We start from the raw sequence: 16,293 nt of genomic DNA, 5'->3' as shown, positions 1-16,293 counted from the left end.
CAAGCCTTACATTGCTTTGCCAAAGAATTACTGCTTGTGTATATATACCAGTTCCCCCAAAGCACTTGGGAATTGATTTAGAAGAACAAAGATGAGGATGGAGATAGAGAGAACTAGAACTAGGTAGAATAATGAGAGAGCAGTAGAAGGGACTGAGAGGAGCTAAGTATGAGGACAGAAAAGAAGCTGTGTGGATAGAATTGATTTAGAAGAATAAAGTGAATGGACTTAAGAACCCAGTGTGCTCAGATTCATTTAATATCCCTCAGATTAGTATCCTTAGCCACTTGTAGCTTCTGTTCTAGACCCTGGTAGAAATCTCCTCAAGGCAGGCACCTGGGGAGGATTCAGTAGTACCATCCCTTGGCTAGTGGTCCTGGATTCTATAAGAAAGGCTTAGTAAGTCATGGGAAGCAAGCCAGTAAGTAGTACTCTTTCACGGGCTCTGTTTTAACTTCTGCCTCTAGGTTCCTACCCTGCTGAGTTCCTGTCCTGACTTCCTTCAGTGATGGACAATATGATGCCAAAATATGAGCCAAACAAACCCTATCCTCCTTTTATTTATGGAGTTTCATTATAGCAATAGTAACTCTAACTTAGACAAGTACTGCCTTAAATAATAGGGTAATATATCTTACTATCTTGTTTAGTGGTCAACTGATAGTAATAACAATACTCTATGTTGTTTGTGGTGCCTTGGGGCCTCTTTGATCAGCAACTCTTAGGAAGGTATCCTACCCCTGGAAATAATTTTTTATGTAATAGATAATGTCTTCTGAAAGCAGAATTATCCATCCATGCAGAGTGCTTCTGTTCAAATTCTTTTTTAATATATTATATTTTTAATTAGCTTACTAGCTAATCAATTTTCACAAGGCTTCTTTATGTATCTTTAATTTTGGTTAACCCATTCCACTGTACCCTCTCATCTCTACAATCCCAATGTCTCCACTTAAACATTTAAACTTTAACATTTACCCCACTTCATTCATGCCTCCTGTGTTCTACTAAACCCTCCGTCCATCTGATTTTTTTCCCTTGAGTTAGGAGATCATAGGTCGCCAGGCGGAGGTGGCGCACACCTTTGATCCCAGCTCTTCGGCAGGCAGAGCCAGGCACATCTCTGTGAGTTCGAGGCCAGCCTAGTCTACAGCGTGAGATCCAGGACAGGCACCAAAACTACAGAGAAACCCTGTTTGAAAAACAAGAAAGAAAGAAAAGAAAGAAAGAGAGGGAGGGAGGGAGGAAGAAAGAAAGAAAGAAAGAAAGAAAGAAAGAAAGAAAGAAAGAAAGAAAGAAAGAAAGAAAGAAAGAAAGGAAGAAAGAAAAAGATGGTAGGTCTCCATACATCTTCCTCACAGACCGTGTTCGGGTTGTGCTGTGTGGTATCAAGTGTCTGCCCCCAGAACTTCCCCATCATAATGGATTGTAATCTGGAGTCATGAATTCAAACAAACATTTTCTCTTCTAAATTGATTTTTGTAGGGGCATTTTAGCACACACACACAAAAATAAACTAAACTAAAACAGACAAACCCAAAAGCAGATGAGACATAGCAAAGTTTGGTGTGAGAGGTTCTGCTTAGAAAAGTTACTAACCAGGGCATCTTGTCCTACTCCTTGATGAGACATGAACAACGCAGAAGGCAGGGCCTTTCTCTTTCCCTCTCCACTCTTTAAAGTGATTCAAGCTACCAACCCATGTACGACTTTACTACTCTTCATCTGTTTAAGGAATCAGTTAGTGGTCGGGTTTTATTAAAAATCCCACACTAACTATGCAGGTGTTTGTTTTGAGAGTAGTGAATCATCACTAGATTCAGAATTGTTACCTCTGCACTGAATAATTCCTCATCATGTAATGTTCACTATTACCTTTTTCGATACTTTAGTCCATTTGATCTTTTATTACTATAATGACGCCGGCTATCTTTTGGAAATGTTTTTGGCAAAAGTACATTTTTCCAAGCCTCTAATCCTCTCCATATCATTATATTTTGGGGTGATACTACAGTTTATAAAACCTGATGTACATTTATTATTTTTATGTAATTCATTTCATTTTGAGATCACTGAATTATTTCTGCATAGCTTTAATAGCTGATTTTATGTTTTCAGTTTATCAAGCTATTTTGCTTATTCTGTCTCAATTTTCATTAGTTCTTTCTATATTTCTATTAGGTTTCATTAATCCTCTATTTTTAAATGTATATATAATGTATGCATTCTATATAAATCTTTAAGTGCTTAGCTTTGAATTTTTAATGTTCTTTAAAACACAAAACTGAATACAACTTAAAAGTTTATTGAGATTTCTTACTTCTTTTTATGCCATACTGATACATTAGAATATTTGTGTTTTATGTATGTGTGTATGAGGGGGTCATACATATTTCAAATACATGCAGAGGCTAAATAAGTAGTAGACAATCTCTTCTATTACTCCATTGCATATTCCCTTGAGACAAGTCTCACTGAACCTGGAGCTTGTCATATTTCACATAGACCAGCTGGCCCCTGGGACCCAGTGATCCTCCTGTCTGCCCCTCCACACCCTTGCCCCAAGCATGGGGTGACAGATGTACATAGACTCGCATGGTGCTTTTCATGTGGGTGCTGTGAATCTGTACTTAGACCCTTGAACTTGCAGAGCATGTGCTCCTACTCACCATGTCACCTCACGAGCCGTAAGTTAGATGCTTCAATAATTACTTTCAAGCACTCTAATTGCAACTATAATGAAATCCCTGATTTATTAATTGTTACATTTCAACAATCACTCAAACATAGTTGCTTATGTGTTTGTCATTTTACTTTGGTCAGTGTGGTAGTTTGAATGAGAATGGTCCCCATAGATTCATATATTTGAATGCTGGGTCCCTAGTTGGTGGAACTGTTTTGGGAAGGATTAGGAGGTGTGGTCTTGTTAGAGGAGGTTTGTCACCAGTGGGTGGGCTTTGAGGTTTCAAAAGTCTGCACAGAAGGCCCTCTCTCTCTCTCTGCCTACCGCTTGTGGATAAGATGTGAGCTCTCAGCTGTTCCGCTGTCAGGCCTGCCTGCTGCCATCCTCCTGGCTGTGCTGGTCAGACTCAGCCTCTGACACTGCAAACAGGCTTCCTGAAAAGCTTTCTCGAACTGGTTTCCCTGATCATGGTGTCTCTTCTTACCAAGAGAAAATTAACTAAGACATTCAGTAATATAATTTTCATCCAATTCTTGTTGTTTCTTGTGTTAAGTATATTCTTTAGTAATTAATTGAGAATCAACCTGGAAGTGGCAAAACCACTGACACCTCTTTTGAAACATCCTTATACCTTCTATTTAGTTTAAATGATCATAGAAATCAGTGGTGACATTTCTCTGCTTTGGGGTTTAGAAGAAATTAATCTGCTAATTTTACCTTCTATTGTTACTTTTTAAAACTAGTATTTTATTCTTCTGGTAGCAATCTTGTTCACATGATTTTTTTCTGGTCACATTAAAAAAACTATCTTTGGTAACAGAAAGCCACTGTACTGTGCTTAGATAGTGAATTTTTACTATTTCAAATTGTAATATTGTTTTAAGTCAATATTGTCACCAAGGTAAATAAGATATAACAAATACTTTTTCTAATTTTTTAACATAACTGCTAGTATCAACCTTTATTTCTTAAAACATTTTCAGCATCATTAATAATAATAGATTCCAATAACTAAATCCAGTATGAGTGAAAATTATGATATATAGTATCATATACTTTAATATTTTATTAATAACCAGCTATATAATAAAAAGCACTTCTATAAGATTCTACTTGAAAATTCATTCTAGAAGAAATTTCACAATAATGCTTTTTATGAAGGAAGCATCATGATAAAACTGTTTAAATTAAGTAGTTTCCAGATCAGTTGTCTGTGTGTTGTTTCTGATAAGATCCTCAATCAGCACTAAGGCAAACTTAAAAAGCTGGATGGTAGATTACTACAGAATGAAATGTACCAGGAACCGAAAAGCTCTCTACTTCTTTGAATGATAAGTATCCCCCTAAGTATCCCCCAGTCTCACATATATGAGCTCTTGAGTCCCAGTGGGTGGTGAGCTTTAGTGAGTATGTCGAAGCTGTAGGAGGTAGAGCCTTGCTGGTGCAGGTTTATCACTGAGGATGGGCTTTGGGGGTGTAAAGCCTCACCCCACTTTCAGCTTTCTGTCTCTGTTGTGCTTGTGTTTGAAGATGTGGTCTCTCACCTTCCAGCAAGGCTATCTGCTGTCATGTCTACTGTGCCATTATGAACTTTTCATCTAGAACTCTGAGCCATAATTACTCTTCCATAAGTAGATATTGGTCATGGTGTTTATCACAGCAACAAAAATAGCTGATACAAAATAAAAACAAAATTTTTTTCAAATCCTATTGTAGCATGAATCTTAAAAGTTCTTATTAATAAAATCAAACCCAAGGCCAGTTATTGGGGTCAATGCTGGTAGATCAGAGAGACAGAACAAGCCACAGCTACCTCCTCTCGCCAGATCCTCAACTGGTCTTGTCTCCTCAGACTGGAGGCCTCTGAGTCCTCATCTAGAATGGGTCTCAGCTGAATTGCTGCTCAAAAGCCTGAATGCTTAACCAGCCAAATGCTTAATCAGCCAAATGCTTCTCGTTTCTGGTCCTCACGCCTTACATACCTTTCTGCTTTCTACCACCACTCCCTGGGATTAAAGGCTTGCTTTCTGGGATTAAAGGCGTGATGTGTCACCATGCCGGTCTGTATCCTTGAACACATGGATTTCTGCCTCTTTTTTTTTTTTTTTTTTTTTTTTTGGCTTTTTTCGAGTCAGGGTTTCTCTATGCAGTTTTGGTGCCTGTCCTGGATCTCGCTCTGTAGACCAGGCTGGCCTCGAACTCACAGAGATCTGCTTGTCTCTGCCTCCCGAGTGCTGGGATTGAAGGCGTGTGCCACCACCGCCCGGCTTTCCTATGACTTGCTAATAGCTCTGACCCCCAGACAACTTTATTTATTAACATACAAATAACATTTTAGTACAAGTAAAATATCACCATATCCTATCCTGAAGCAAAATTATACTTATTGTTAAATAAGGGAAACACCAACGGTAATTTATCTTGTGCAATGATGAATAAAAGATGATAATCTTCCATGTCTCTCAGAAATATAAAATTATACTACATATAAATGAACTTTGGCTTACCATTAGAACCTCTGGTGAGTTTTTGCAATCCATTAGCCAGCCTTTTCAAAGTGGGGATCATCCCATAATTCAAACATAACTTGTCAAAAAGAAGACTGTTTATTGCTGCAAAACTTAGAGATCCTAGTAGGGTTATACATTCCTATAATCCTAGCTTCAGTAAACTAAGGCAAGATGATCATGAGTTTGAAAGGGACGCCAGTAAGCGAAAATTTAAATAAATAGATGCTGTGGAATAATGCTTCTGTACACTGGTTTAATGAAACGCTGATTGGCCAGTAGCCAGGCAGAAAGTATAGACAGAATAAGCAGACAAGGAGAATTCTGGGAAGAGGAAGGCTGTGTCAGGAGATGTCAGCAAGCCACCCAAGGAGCAACATGTAATGGGACACAAGTAAAGCCACAGAACATGTGGCAATATATAGATTAATAGTTATGGCCTAATTTAAGATATAAGAGCTAGCTAACAAAAGACTTGAGCCATGGCCATGCAGTTATAATTAATATAAGCCTCTGTGTGTTTACTTGGGGAATGCAAGTGGGAGAGATTTGTCCCAACTGCCAGCCGGCTGGGACACAGGAAAACTTTTACTACAGATAGATAGATGGATGGATGGATGAATGGACGGACAGATGGACGGACGGATGGACGGATAGAGAGATAGATAGATAGATAGATAGATAGATAGATAGATAGATAGATAGATAGATAGATAGATAGACATAAAAAACCCTGAAATTTCAAAACACCAAAACTAGGTGCTGTGTAATAAACACATTGTCTGCAGAAGCATAAGAACATTGTTTAAAGTAGAAATATGCAGGTCAATATCTAGGTACAACCATATGAACATACTTCTCAAGTACTGCAGAGGGTAATACAGAGACAAGAGGATCTCTTAGGCTTTCTAGCCAACAGCCTAGCTAAAAGTCATTGATTTCCACATTCAATGAGAGATCATGACTCCAGGAAACAAGACAGACATGTAGAGGACATCCCCTGGCTTCTGCACAAGTCACTTCTGCATGTGCAACTGTACATATACATATCTGCCCACACATATGTGTACACAAAAAAAAATTAAAATAGACATGAAAATAGTCTTATTCCACAGAGCATGGGAGACACTTCTACAGCTTCATTGTCTAGATAGACCTTATGCATACCAAGTAGGAAACCCCTAAGTTATGTATCAGTAGGCACCTGTGTATTCAACTGTATTTGTTATTCTCTGATTACGGAACCTATAGAAATGCCTATGGAACTTTAAAAGGTGGCTTGACATTGTACTAGATACACCTGTGAAGAGACACTATGACCACAGCAACACTTACAAAGGAGAACATTTAATTGAGTTGATGGCTTATACTTTCAGAGATTTATTTAGTCCATTATCACCATGGTGGGGAGCATGGTGCATGCAGGCAGACATGGTGCTGGAGAAGGAGCTGAGATTCCTACATCTTGATCAGTAGGCAACAGGATGTGAACTGAGACACTGGGCAATATCTTAAGCATATATAAAACCAAAAAGCCCATCTTTACAGTGATATACTATTGCAGGATCCTAACGGCTCCCTTGGGGAAGGGAATAAGAAGGCACAGCATCAACTACACAGACACCAGGAGTCAGTTGAAGGCAAACAGCAAACTTGTTTATTCAATAACTGAGAAGGTCATATATACCCTCCTCTCAGCACCCAAGCTGTGTCTCAATCTGGTGGCATTGTGTGGTCATTCCTCACTGGCTGTGCATTATCAGGAACTCTGACAGTGCCTGTTGCTAGGCCTTCAGGCAAACTCCAGGTTGGTTCATAAGGAAGTACATTATGTGCATGCCTTGGCAATTGGTTTGAGCCATTTTCCTCAATCCTATGGGTCTGTCCTACTACAATATACTTCCTCTGACAAGGCCATACCTAATCCAACAAGGCCACAGCTCCTAATAGTGCCACTCCTTTTGGAGGCCATTTTCTTTCAAATCACCATACCTGATTTTTAAACAACTCACCTGTCATGTCACTAAGGAAGAGGTTGGTCAAGTTACATCCACAGGAAGAGGATCTGGTTGGAATTCCATAGCAACTTTATTCTAAAACTTTGTTCCAATTTTTCTCACAATATGATATATATATATTATCTACAACTTCTTCATATCTAATTCTTATTTTTATTTCACATTCTCAGTCAGTTCAATATAATCTTGGCCTTTATAATGAAAGAAACAAGTTTGAGGAAACTTATTTTTGTGACTTTACAATTTTCTGCCTTTGCTTTTATTTCTCAATTTATTAATTCACAAAATTGTTACTAGGAGTTTACCATGTCAATACAAAAATTAGTGAGAGAACTTCTACTTTCACAGTAATTTGGTGATATTTGATTGAGATAACAGAACCTTAAAGACATTGCTAGCACATATATAATTCTACCAAAATCCATTTTAATAGTTTTTAATAATCAATGTACTTCATATTTTAACATGATTTCATATTAAAGGACACATAATAGTTAATAATTTTCAGTAACATATGCATTTTATGGATAATTGTGTGCACTTTTTCTAAATTATTCTCATAGACCAGCTTTGTAAAAGTGGAATTATTGTGTCTGGGTAAAGGTAAATTTTAAACAGTTTTGATATATTTTGGAAACTTTCCCTAAAGTCTCCCTACTAATACATTCTGTTGTTTACAAACTGAACAAAAGATAATTGACACCTCTTTATATAAAATTTACATTTATTTGTTTCACCATAACATTTTATTCTTAACTCAGATTGTTTTTCTTGTAATTACCCTTGGTTTTCTTTTACCATTATTCTATCAGAGCATGTGCTGGTTTTGTATGGAACGCAGGAACTCTGTGTTAAAAATGCTATTCACTCTTCGGAACAGGTCGTGTGTATTATCTCCAGTCTGCAGTGTCCTTTGCTCTTACAATGGCTAATTATATCATACGAAAATTATTTCTTTTGTAGAGTCAAAGTCATGAATGTTTTTTTAAAAATCCTGCCTTAACAGTCTATAGGATTGTTCCCCAGCTATGAATAAATAAAATTACAAATGTATGCTTTTCTTTTACCTTTTCATTGTTATACTTTAATTTTTGGTCCCATAGAGATGCTGTGATGAACTCTCTTTTCTCACCAAAAGCGCTTTCATTCCAAAGTTTTTAAAATTCTGTCATCCTAAAGAACAGCTAAAGTTACTTACTTACCCATGCTCTGGCAAAACTAGAACTTGCTTTGAATGTGCATTCTCATGAGCATGGTGTTGGAGTTGATGAGCGGATCATACTGAGATTCACTCACGGCCAAGAGACCTTGAATAAATAACCATTTCTACATCTGTTCCTAATCTTTAGATGAGAAGGAAATAATTAAACTAAACACATTCGGATGTGGCAAGGAGCTCATTATTCAATTACCATTTCAACAATATTCATTCAAACCAAACTGTACAACAGATACAAGGTGCCATGATTTTATGAATATCATTCTGGAAAGAAGTTATCTTGACACCATGATCAGCTTAGTGTTGAATTCAGATACTGTTCTATGGTCCATTTAAATCTCCCCTTACCTTTCAGCATTTTGAAAAAGGTTCCTGGTGTTCACGTTTTTTTTTTTTCTTTTTCTTTTTTTTTTTTAGATCCACCAAATTATGAAGTTGGTGAGAACGCATTCTATGTATTGAAACTCTAGTACAGTCTCTGACAGACTGTGACTAGATTTTGTGAAAAAGTAAACAAATTGACAATATTGACAATTCAGTCCCTGCAATTTTCCTTGTTTAAAATAACTTATCATTAGGCACAGTCTTCATGCCTTAATGAAATGTGGAGAAATTTTTATAGTGTGTGAATAGATGAAGGAGAGGTATATAGAGAAAAATATCATATCCTTTTGCTTAAATGAAAAAGCTTCCTGGTTCATAACAAAGAAGATCTGAAATCCTCCCAAATCCTCAGGTCCCTGATTTACCTCCACCTGCCACATGTCCTCCACCCCTGAATATTTCCTGTTGATTAACTAACACAGAAAATTGGCATATATTATCAGCCATTCCAAATGTCAAGGAAGAAGAAAAGAACATCTCCTTTGTTCTCAACATAAATGATGATGTGTCAGTGTCTTGTAAGGTGCAAAGAGTCCATGGGGCTGGGGTCATCTGAACACACTCCAGGTCCAGAATTTCAAGTCTACTGTCACTGCTCCTTGTCCCTCTACTTCTTCATCTACTCAACTTGCTAGGACATTGCCTACCCTATGGGATTGCTGCAGTTATATTTGTGAAGTGCTATAGAAATTGTATTGCAGATGTCACTAAGTGAATTGACACACTTCACCATCTCCTTAACAGTGTCCATCTCCCTGAACATAGTCCATCATTTATGTAGCCTTCACAGCACCGCCCATAAGAATAGTGCCCAAGTTTTAAGATTGTATTGAATTTTTGATAATAGAATCTTTTGTTCTTCCCCAACTAGACTGACAACCACTAGAGGAAGAAATATGGATTTATCAGTACCTTTGTGTATTGCTATTATGTATAGAAAATATTATTCAAATTTTTCTTTGTTTTTATTTAATCTATTAAATTATTAAATACAGAACCAATTTTTCTTTAATGAGTCTTTGGTTAACTTTGGCATAATTTCCAAACTTACTTAAATTTCTTTAAGAAAACAATCACTGTACCAAACAGTCTTTATATTAGCTTTTTCAGCATGATTATATTTATTTACAGATGACAATACCAGGTTGTGACAGGCATCATAACTATAGCTGTAACTGGCATGCTCACTTCTTACTCAAAAGTCATAAGACTCTTACATCAATTAATAACATACCTAGTTCAGATACTAAAACAGAGCCTTGGGTTGAAAGCAGCACAGCCCTCCTGACTTTGTCTGACTTGGAGGCATAAGACCTAAGGCCACTCTGCTTGCATGTGTGTGTAGATGGTTGTGTTCTCAGAACCTAGATCAGTGCCTAGCTCCTAAAGAAAGGAATGAAACACCATCTCCGAAGACCTAAAAAGAAAAAGCTATTCATGAATCCATTCCAAACACCAATCCACATTGCTTAAAAACAGACAAGTAAATCCTGTAAAGCTTCAATATATGTAGTTATCTTGAAGAGGGGGCATTTTTCTAGCTGCTTGGAGTCCTCTTAGCTTCTAGTTAAGCTCTAGCTCAGCAAGAGGCTTAAACCATGACTAAAATATTCACATTCAACTCCTGTCCCTATAAAAAAAAATGAATCGCTAGTTTATTCATCTTGCCTAATGACACAGAAGGGCAAAACAAGTACCCAAACAATGAATAATAATGCCAGAACTCAGGCTGCAAAATCAATACAGCAGATCAGCAGAGCTTGCTTTGTCTTAATGCTCTCATCCCTGGATGCAGTGGGGCTTACCTTCTGAATTATATATGGGTATTGACCTAATTACATAAATATTGACTTTTCCTTAGATGAAGCTTTTTTTCAGTCTCAGTGTAATTATGGTGTCAATATTTGTGGCTGTAGTAACACTGAGTTGAAATGTTTTCATTGTGACAGATAGCAGCGTGCCATGACATAACTCAGAGTCACATGACCTTAGAACATTGACAACAATAGATAATGAGGGATAAAACAGCAGTTCCTTCAGTGTATCACCTGAAGAAAACAATTGGTTCATTGTAAATCATTTATGGACCATTCTCTATCCAGCCTGTAAGCTTCCATAATTCTCAGGAATAATAATTAAAAAGTAAGTAGATCACTTCACCTGCCTTTTATTTCTTTTATATTTAAATGAGTGTTTCATCTCTATCCTCAATTGCCAGTGTTTCTTTTGATGAGTTCTCTTATATGTTGACAGATACCTACATGGCTGTCTTCATACCTCTATGTGCACAAAAGGCTACACAATTCATTGATTTTGGGATATTATAATAGTGTCCCTATCCCCAGTCTCCTATGTGAAATCTGAACAGTCACACTCATAAAACGGAGTGTAGAATGCTGCTTTCCTGGGACTTGTGGAGCTCCTAGGCTTCCAGCTGGGGAAGAAGAAGAGGTGGTGGCCAAGGAGGACAATGTTTGAGAGAGGATGTGTAAAATTCAGGCGGGAGGTACACATGCTTCAGACATAATGCAAAGCAGTAAGCACGGCTCATAATATTGTATTGTACATTTTGAAATTGCTAACTAAATTTAAGTCACAATACAAAACCAGTTACTCATTCCACATTGTGTTATATCATTACATCACTCTGTATTTGGTATTGTGTTTAATAAAAATTTAATGAAAAATCAAAGTAAGTAAGAAAAAAGCCCCATGCTTACTTTGTTCTGATATAAGGCAATATCTAGAAATTCAACTTTAAGCAGTCTTATTTAATTATTTCATGTTTCCTTGTTGAATTCTCATGAGAAAACTTGTTGCTAGTCCTGTAGTTGACAGGATGGGAAAAACAGTAATGGAATATCTCAGGATAATACATCTTACTAATTTTTTTTTTTGCTTCTTTGTCACTCAATGACATTAGAGAAATATCACCAAAGATTTATTTTTCAAGGACACCCATATAAAGATGTCACTGCTACAATGAGAGCAGGTCAGGACTAACTGGGAATCACAGTTTGGGAGACTGGGAGAATGCAGAGAGGACAAGAAAAGCAAGGGGATGGTGACACGGGCCTATGGGTTATAAGAACTAGTCTAGGCTTTCGTGACGAGGCGGCCACACATCAGCCTGTGCTTTCTTATGTGTCCTCCAGGGCTGCCAGACAACATGAACTTCAGTGATGTGAAGCAAGTCCATCGAGCAGACCACGGAAGAACTCTGGACACAACTGGCGCAGGATGTGCACCGGGAACTGCGTCTACGACACTCACTCTAACGGGGATGCTGGTGTTTCTCGGGCTTTGGTAATGGAACTCTTCTGTCTGGACATACCTTCCTGGAGTCCTGATTCATCTCATATTTCCTTATGCCTGGAACAGAAGATATCTTTAAAAGTAATGACTGAATTTAGGAAAAAGTGTGTCATGCTAACTTCTTAGAAGTCAACTGGAACGTCCACAGAGTACCTAGAAATCAAGATTCTGACAGACAGTTTCAAATTCCTGGTGTTTAACTCAAACCTTCTTAAATTCTAACATTAAATCTAAAACTGTGAAAAGCTCAGAAGTGACTCTGAATAAGAAGGATTTGGTATATCTGTAATTCTATTCTTCTCAATTTAAAATTCTTTCCTTTTAAAATTTGAGAATGTTGACATTTGAGAGTATGTTTGCCTGGTTCAGAAAACAACTAGTATTTCTTAAAGCACTGGGAATAGAAATAACATTAAGTCAGAGCACACAATGGCAAGTATTATGCATGCATTTTTAAATGAGTCTTCCATTTTTGCCAGTTAAAGAAAAAAGTTACTAAAAGTCTGTGAGTTATAGAGTAGTTTAGCAGGGTGATTTCACAAAAGTTTACTGAAAGAGCTTGACAATGTTTTTGCCACAATAGATTGGCTACTGGGCCTAGTAATTCAGGGGCACCTATGTGATGTCCCCTTATATTAACAATTCATTGTAGTATCATGGCTCTGCCTCCTCCTTTCTCTTTACCTAAAAGATCTACTTATGTCTGGAAGCACACTTGTATACTCCAAGTTGATTATTTGATGAGAAATTTTAAAAAATATTATGGTGATTTTTCCTAACAAAAGTTTATTCCTAACTTACTCATTTTGAAAATGTTATTTGCTACTTTTTTTTAAAGCATTATATGGGCAAACAGTTGGCTATCCTTGCATAAGATCTGATGAATATCTTGCAATGGGTAATAGGACAGAACACGCGACATGAGAGACTTTAGCTCTCTTCCTATTGCTCAGCAGGAAAGTTACTAATCCACCATCCCTAATTTCTCAGCTGTGATAAGTTGCCTCCGCAGACACTGATAGGATGCTTCTAAAGCCGCACTTAGGAGGAAGAGATAAGTCAGTTTTTATTAAGAAGTATCACATTGGCTGTGGCCAGGAAGTATAATGAATACAAAGCAAAGGAGAGGGAAGTGAAAGGCTGAGCTTCTTAAGCAAATGATTCAGAAGAATTTAAAATGACCTCTGACAAGGGTCTGAAGGACTCAGTTCAATAGCCAACATGATAGAGGCAGAATTAATTTCCCCAAATAAGGAAACAATATGTGCTCAAACCTTGTCTCTCTAAGGTTCTCCATCAGGTGATTGGAGAGTTGTCAGTTTAAATTACAACGTTTTTAACTGCTCACATAGATTGTATTGTCTACTCAAGCATGTTTGAAAACTGGGAAGAATATTTCACCTGCTGATTCTCTGTATTATTTTCTTAGGCTACTGTTGCAGGCAGAGATGGTTAGTCCTTGACCCTTCATCTACACTCAACTCAACAGACTCCACAAATTACAAACTAAAATTTATTTTTTCTACAAATTCCCCTCCAATCTCAGATCACTATCTCAGGAGAAAAATTAATATTAAATCACTCATGTACTCTTGCCCCTCTTTTCTATAGAAAAATGTCTGGGTCTCCAAATTAGGGGGAATTCATTTTAAAGACCCAGTGTGAAGAGCACAGCTCAGGAGTCTAAGACTCATATTGACAAAATTAGCTGGTTAAAGATAATTTGGGGCATTATTGGAAATGGATAACAGCAGAGAATTCAGAGAATCAATAGAATCAATGGGTACATTTTGTAGACTACATTTTATGTTCTCAAGTGTGCGATGTCTACCTCCAGCTATTCACTTTGGAGACTACACATGTCAGAACACTGCTGTGAAAGCTCAGAGCCTTAGGAGGTTTTCAGAATTTCTTTAACAGCCTGAGGCATCATTTTTAGTATTCTTGGTGAGGGTATTCATCCTTTAATATCCCACTTGGTGACATTTTATATTTATATAGCATTTCATGACGTAAAAAGTTCTTTCAAATGAAACAGAGCATCTCACATGATCTGCCTCACTGTCAAGGATGACTTGATTTTTTTAGTCAAATAGAAACAATGACACTGATTTTTCTTTGATATGGTTACAAATCTGCATCTTATAGTGTTTTCCATAAATGATATCCAAGAGGGTTTAAGCAAGGGTAAAATTGTTTAAGTATAAATCTCATTTCCATGATGACTTAAAAATATCAAAATATCACACGTTTACTCATATTTTATATTGAATAATTTTAACAAAGTCATTTCTGAGCCCTGAGTGATTTTTGTACACATTGAAGTACTCACAAAATTTAGTGCAGGGTTGGGGAGTGTAGCTCAGTGGTACAGTGTGCTGCATATGCATGAGGTTCTGAATTCAATCCCCAACACGAACACATCCAAAAAACTATATCCAAAAAGGAAAGAAACTAAAAAGGAAAGAGAAGCCAGCAACAATCGCCCTGAGTTCTTCGCTGAGTGTCTTCATCTCTAGGGGAGAGTTGGTAAAGAATCAGAGCTAGCATTTACTTGCCCATTATTCTTCACTGACACAGTGATAAATGAGTTTATTGAATTTATGCATAATCTTTTTCGATCTTCCCAATAACATTATCACCTGTATTTACCAATGAGAGGAGTGAGGTTTAGGGATACTATGAAATTTGTCTAATGCCATGCAACTGATCATTGTATAGTTAGATTGGTATGTGGGGGGCCTTTGAAAAAAGCTATTTATATTCCTAGCTAAAAAGCAATAGGGTTTTATAGCAATAGAGAAAAAACATAGGTGTTAACATCAAAACTATCCAGATTTATTTAACTCTCTAAACTGGTGTTTTCAAATGAAGTTGTATTGACATCATAATTTCATCATTGTCAAACTGCATGTCAATTTGCATATTGAAAGTGAGCAAGGTGAACGTGGACCTCATGCTCCGGCAGTTAATTCATCTCTGACATGTTCAAATCACATTCCAAGAAACCTATCCCAAAATAAATCAGCTATTAAAAAGGAAAAAGAAAACAGCACTTTTACAAGGATCATGGATTCATGAAGTTACTTTTTGTTTCCTGTGCTACTGATGGGGATAAAATTTCTTGGACTGTAGAACACAGGATAAAATTAAAGAAAGGATTTTAAAAAGAGAAAGGGAAGGAGAGAGGGAGGAGTGAAGGGATGAAGTGGGAAGAGGGGGAAAGAAGGGGAGGAAGAAAGGAAAAGAGGGAGGGAAGTCAAAGACTGTGAGGGAATCTTTCTTTATAAACTCTGGATTAGCCTTTAAATCTGCTGTTTGTTCAGGGGCATCTTATGCATGAGGAGATGCTGGCCGGCTGTGTTTTCTCCTTGCTAAAGGGCAGAAGTTAATGAGACATTTCCCCCCTAACACTCACGTTGTCTGAAGTGTTTGCTAAGGACACTTTGGAAAGAACTCAATTAGGTTATCATTTTCAGACACTTAAGCTACTGTTTTATCTCCAGAATCCTTCAAGTACAAAAAAACAATTGTTTCTTTCTTAGTACATGAATTTATCCTGGACTTCCGTTATTCTGTAAGAAATTCACTGTGTGCAGGGAAGTCAGTATTTTCTCAGATTGACAATTGTGCATTCAAATAAAATTACATGTGTTATATGAAACAATTATAATTACTATTGTTATATATGTCTTTGGGCATATCAGCATTTTCTTTAAATGCATATTATTGTATGTAATTCATTTCTAATTAAAATATCAATAAAGCACAATTTACTGATTGAAAGAGTTTTTGGTTTCTAAACTTAGACAGAAAGTAATTTTTGCTGTCACTATTTTTGTTTTTTGTTTTTCAAGACAGAGTTTCTCTGCTTCACTTTGGAGCCTGTCCTGGAACTCACTCTGTAGCCCAGGCTGTCCTCAAACTCACAGATATCTGGCTGCCTCTGCCTCCTCAGTGCTGGGATTAAAGGTAGTCACTATTATTTTTAAGATCAAGATTTAATGAAACACTATTTTTAAAACTTCCTCCATTTAAAAAAGAATTTTAAAATGTTACATAGTATAATTCATCCACTCGGAGTAGCATGACGACTGACTTGGAATGGAGTGGACAGTGAATATCTGTACATATATTTGCAAATGTGTTATTGAAGAGTCGCATCTT

General features: G+C 37.0%; 1 protein-coding gene across 1 annotated transcript in view; it reads left to right on the top strand.

The window, feature by feature from the left end:
* Gpc5 (glypican 5) overlaps positions 1-15,912 on the top strand; it is a 1,304,512-nt gene extending 1,288,600 nt beyond the window's left edge. The window contains exon 9 of the mRNA XM_052732495.1: positions 11,967-15,912. Within this exon, the coding sequence (XP_052588455.1) occupies positions 11,967-12,121 (155 nt within the window). The 3' untranslated portion in view covers positions 12,122-15,912. The remainder of the gene's footprint in view (positions 1-11,966) is intronic.
* The last annotated feature ends 381 nt before the right edge of the window (positions 15,913-16,293 follow it).

The sequence above is a fragment of the Peromyscus californicus genome, unplaced genomic scaffold (assembly GCF_007827085.1).
Source record: "Peromyscus californicus insignis strain IS unplaced genomic scaffold, ASM782708v3 Scaffold_12__1_contigs__length_115047231, whole genome shotgun sequence".
Classification (NCBI taxonomy): domain Eukaryota; kingdom Metazoa; phylum Chordata; class Mammalia; order Rodentia; family Cricetidae; genus Peromyscus; species Peromyscus californicus.
This window is presented reverse-complemented; position numbering and strand designations above follow the sequence as displayed.